Source organism: Octopus bimaculoides, chromosome 16, assembly GCF_001194135.2.
Source record: "Octopus bimaculoides isolate UCB-OBI-ISO-001 chromosome 16, ASM119413v2, whole genome shotgun sequence".
Classification (NCBI taxonomy): domain Eukaryota; kingdom Metazoa; phylum Mollusca; class Cephalopoda; order Octopoda; family Octopodidae; genus Octopus; species Octopus bimaculoides.
Genome location: NC_068996.1, coordinates 13,866,276 through 13,870,661, shown reverse-complemented (window position 1 = coordinate 13,870,661; position 4,386 = coordinate 13,866,276). Strand labels below are relative to the sequence as shown.

The 4,386-nt window shown below is 36.4% G+C and overlaps 1 protein-coding gene across 3 annotated transcripts in view; it reads left to right on the top strand.

The window, feature by feature from the left end:
* Positions 1 to 4,386, top strand: part of LOC106873734 (carboxypeptidase D) — a 471,768-nt gene that overhangs the window by 441,919 nt on the left and 25,463 nt on the right. For all 3 annotated transcript variants that reach the window (XM_052973530.1, XM_052973529.1, XM_052973528.1), the window contains one exon: positions 3,672 to 3,814. In XM_052973530.1, the coding sequence (XP_052829490.1) occupies positions 3,672 to 3,814 (143 nt within the window). The remainder of the gene's footprint in view (positions 1 to 3,671; positions 3,815 to 4,386) is intronic.

Below are 4,386 nucleotides of genomic sequence, written 5' to 3'. Positions count from 1 at the left end.
TATATATACACGATGGGGTACTGAAATCTTCCTGGTTTTAAGGATATCGCGAGAGACCTGGTTGGAAGCCAAAATTTTCTAGTTCTTTTACAGGGCTTACTAAAAAAGGAAGGACCGCTGCAGTAAGACCGTAAATCTGAGAGGCGAATGTTAACTGATCCTTCTGTATTTTCTATTACCCAACGCCAGGAACTTTTAGCACCCCTTCGTGCTGTAGTACAGCTCTGATCACGAATAAATCGTGCTTTATCTCCTCTTTCTCATATTCAATGAATACAGTAGTACCTCGATTTACGACCGCCTCTAATCACAAATTATCACCTATATAACTAGAAATAAGAATCAACGCCATTAGAACTGCAAAGAAACCCATTTTCATTTACTGACAGAGGAGATAACCGCCCTACAATCGAAGGTGGGATCACTGTACTTGACTAGTTTCGTCTATAAATTGCAAACTCATCAGTAGTAACTACTCTATCGCCGAATGTTTACCATATTTACCATACAGGTTTACGGCTGATGTAGCGAAATGCTAATTTGGAAATTACAAAATAACGTAGGCAGCAATACGCAATCTAAAACTAACCATAACTGAGCAGACGTGCCTGATTTTTCGAGTTTTTTTCGAAAGATTGTTTCACTTCAGGCTTTCACTCATACACATTTATTTTCAGAAATACGAAATACCATGTGCGCACGAACACATCACTCCAGATAAATTGACAGAGTGAGAGAGAGAGAGAGAGAGAGAGAGAGAGAGAGAGAGAGAGAGAGAGAGAGAGAGAGAGAAGTAGATAGGTAAACAGATATGTATGTGTATACAGTCATGCGTGAATGTTTGCGTTTGCCCCAGTGTTGGATTGTTTTGGTCTCAGTAACTTATTTCTAAATAAGAGAATGATAAGCTTTAAAAAATGAGTAATGGGATCGATTTGTACGACTAAAATCCTTCAAAACGAAGGTGCAGCATCACCGTAGTCCAATGGCCGTAACACGTAAAAGATAAAGTATAAAACAAATACATCTATCACCAACCCGACAACTTACCATAAACAAATTAATAACAACCCCCAGCTAAAAGTTTTGAAATTCATACACCACACCACAGATACAACCATTTCTTTATTGTCTATAAAATACACACCACAGATACAGTTAACAAAATAATCAGAGAACAAGCACAAGGATAAAACAACCTAAATACATCAACAAAATATTTATTTATATATATATACATATATATATATATATATATATATATGTGTGTGTGTGTGTGTATGTGTGTGTGTGTGTGTGTGTGTGTGTGTGTGCGTGTGTGTGTTTGTATATATGTATATGTGTGTGTATATGTATATGTTTATCCAAAATACCATTTCCATTCCCTACTAGTACTAAAGGAAAGTTTCTATACGTCTAAAAGAGTCTGGTTGTCCTACCCCGGTGGCTGCATAGACAGTCACTAGTTTGAAAGTACAATAACAGAGGTAATAATGATTTCAAATTTTGGCACAAGGCCAGCAACTCCAGGAAATGGTAAGTCCATGACATGAATTCCAGTACTCGACTGGCACTTATCCTTATCGATCCCTAAAGGATGAAAGGCAACGTCGACCTCGGTGAAATTTGAACTCACGACCGCAAAGCATTTTCCTCTAGCGTGCTAACAATTCAGACAACTCGCCACAATAATAATAATGATAATAATAATAATAATAATAATAATAATAATAATAATAATAATAATAATAATAATAATAATGTTCATGATGATACTAATAATAATAATAATGATAATGATGATATTAATAATAATAATAATGATAATGATAATGATGATAATAATAATAATAATATTTTTAAATAATTTAATTATTTTTTTGTTTTAAACTAAAAGCCTCAGTTCATGAGCATTAATTTATTGATCCGCTGCGATGACTATAGCATATAGCTTTGAAGTAATTGATTTGTACATCACTAAATCAGACATAGTAAACCACTGTAGTTTGAATTTATTAAACTGTACTACCAATGAGTCTCTGATTTCGTCTAGATATTTCAGGAGGTGAAGAGAATATAGAGTACAGAGATTTGCAATTAAGTTTTCAAGGTGATTATTAAACCTGCAAATTACTTTTCCTGTCCACAAGAACGTGATGCGTGTCAGTAAAGCCATAAATCGGTATTGAAGATCTTGCAATAAATTTGGTTACATCTTCAACCGTTGAAATCTGATACTAAAATGAGCAGAACAATAGTAAATTTAATTACACCAAAGGAAATCCGCGGAGATATAAAATTACAGTAAAAAAATATGTTGAGGTGAAAGACTCATGTATTTGAGTGTCTGAACGTATATGTACGATTTCATGAGTCGATTTCACCTTCTTGCCAGAAGGTGATAGATGTAGATAAATGGGAAGCCACGCTTTTATTAAACCTTGCACGATCAAATGCACGAGGGGGATCCTCTAGACCATCTTTCGTTCTGTTAGCACGTTCACACATGTTGTAACACTTGACCTGTCTGTCTCCTGGGCATCACTGGCTGAGTTGTGACCTCATGTACTTTACAATAAATGTTTGGATCACCAGCTAATCTGCAAGCTAAAGCTGCTGTAATTACAAATGTTTCGCAGGGTTTAGGTTACTGACTAATCCAGCCCTTGAAAGAAGTCGTGAACAAGCCAACATAAATGGCTTGCACACACCATAAGTGGCTTGCCCACATCAACACTACCATACACCACACCAATACAACCATACATAACACAAACACTACCAAACACTACCATACATCATACCAACACTACCGTATGCTACACCAACACTATCATACACTACACCAACACTACCATGCATCACACCAACACTAAATTACACAACACCAACACTACCATACACCACACCAACATAAGTGGTCAAATGTTAGAAGTGACAAACGCACACGACAGACTTCCACATAGTTTCGACCTATCAAATTCACTCATAAGCCATGGTCGACCATGTGAAATTTTAAAATATACTTGTGTGAGGTACTATGCAGTGAAGCTGAACAATATCACGTCACGGAAAAGCGAGCTTCTTCACTAACAAACAACAATACTCGATTGCCATATCTGCGCCTGTGAGAACAAGTTTAAATAATAATTTATTACAATACTTTGTGCTTCAGCTAAGAATTTCAATAAAAGATTGTAAACGTTGCTAAATTCAAGGCATTTTGTATTTACATTGATATATCTCGAACAAAAGAGAACAAACGTGAATACAAGTGACTTAAGTGGAATTCATGGGAGTGATACCGGAGTAATATTATTCGACAAGGTGTATAGTTCGAAGATAAGAGTCTGTCCAGGTCCAATTGTTATTTCTCCAATTAGAGAGGTCTTAACTTCGCTGCCATGGACGTTTGATTAGAACGAGCAGGAAATCTAGGGATAAACCGAGAACAAGAGAAATGGTAAATATCTAAAGGTTTATGTAATCACACTTGAATTTCAGCCGGAAAGTCTAGAGTCTGTTGCTTCGGACAGAACCCCATAAAGCAGATACCTAAGAACTGCCACATGAACCTCCCAGGAACAGTAGTCGGATAAGACGGATGGATTGATGGATGTTCGTGACATTCGAAAGTAACCTTATCATATCTTCCTTTTTTATCTTCATAGGTGTAAAAGGCCTTATTATGGATGAAAGCGGGAACCCAGTTTTCAGAGCTAAACTTAGTATTGACGACAGATATATAACTTTTCGGTCCTCAAAATTTGGAGAATATTGGCGGTTATTACTACCCGGTAACTATATATTAAAGGTAAGAGATATATTCGAATTCACCTATTCAGACATTAACACCAGTTTTCAGTGAATAGTTGAATTATAATCTAAAATATCAAGAGAAAAGATGTATTAAATGATATGAAGGTAAGTACTTCCAGTAAGGAAAATATCTGTTCTTTCAGCGTGATGTATGGTAATAATGGTTATAATGTTGCACAGGTTGAGTGGTTTCGTACGTCGTAATGTTCGGGTGGTGTATAGCGGTTTTGGTGTGGTATATAGAAACGTTGTTGTTGCGTATGAAAGTTTTAGTGTGGGTATATGTGATTATTATGTAGTGTTAGTGTTAGTGTGCTGTATTGTAATGTAAAGATAGTGTATTCAAGAATTCTTAGTTTTGTGGTGTGCGCTAGTGTTAGTGTGGCTTGTGTGGTGTACGGTTATGTTGGTGTAGGATATGATGGTATGGTATGTGTTAGTGTTGGTGTGGTGTGTGGTAGTGTTGATGAGGTGTATGTTAGTGTTGGTGTGGTGTATGGTAGTGTTGGTGTGGTGTATGGTAGTGTTGGTGTGGTGTATGGTAGTGTTGGTGTGGTGTATGGTAGT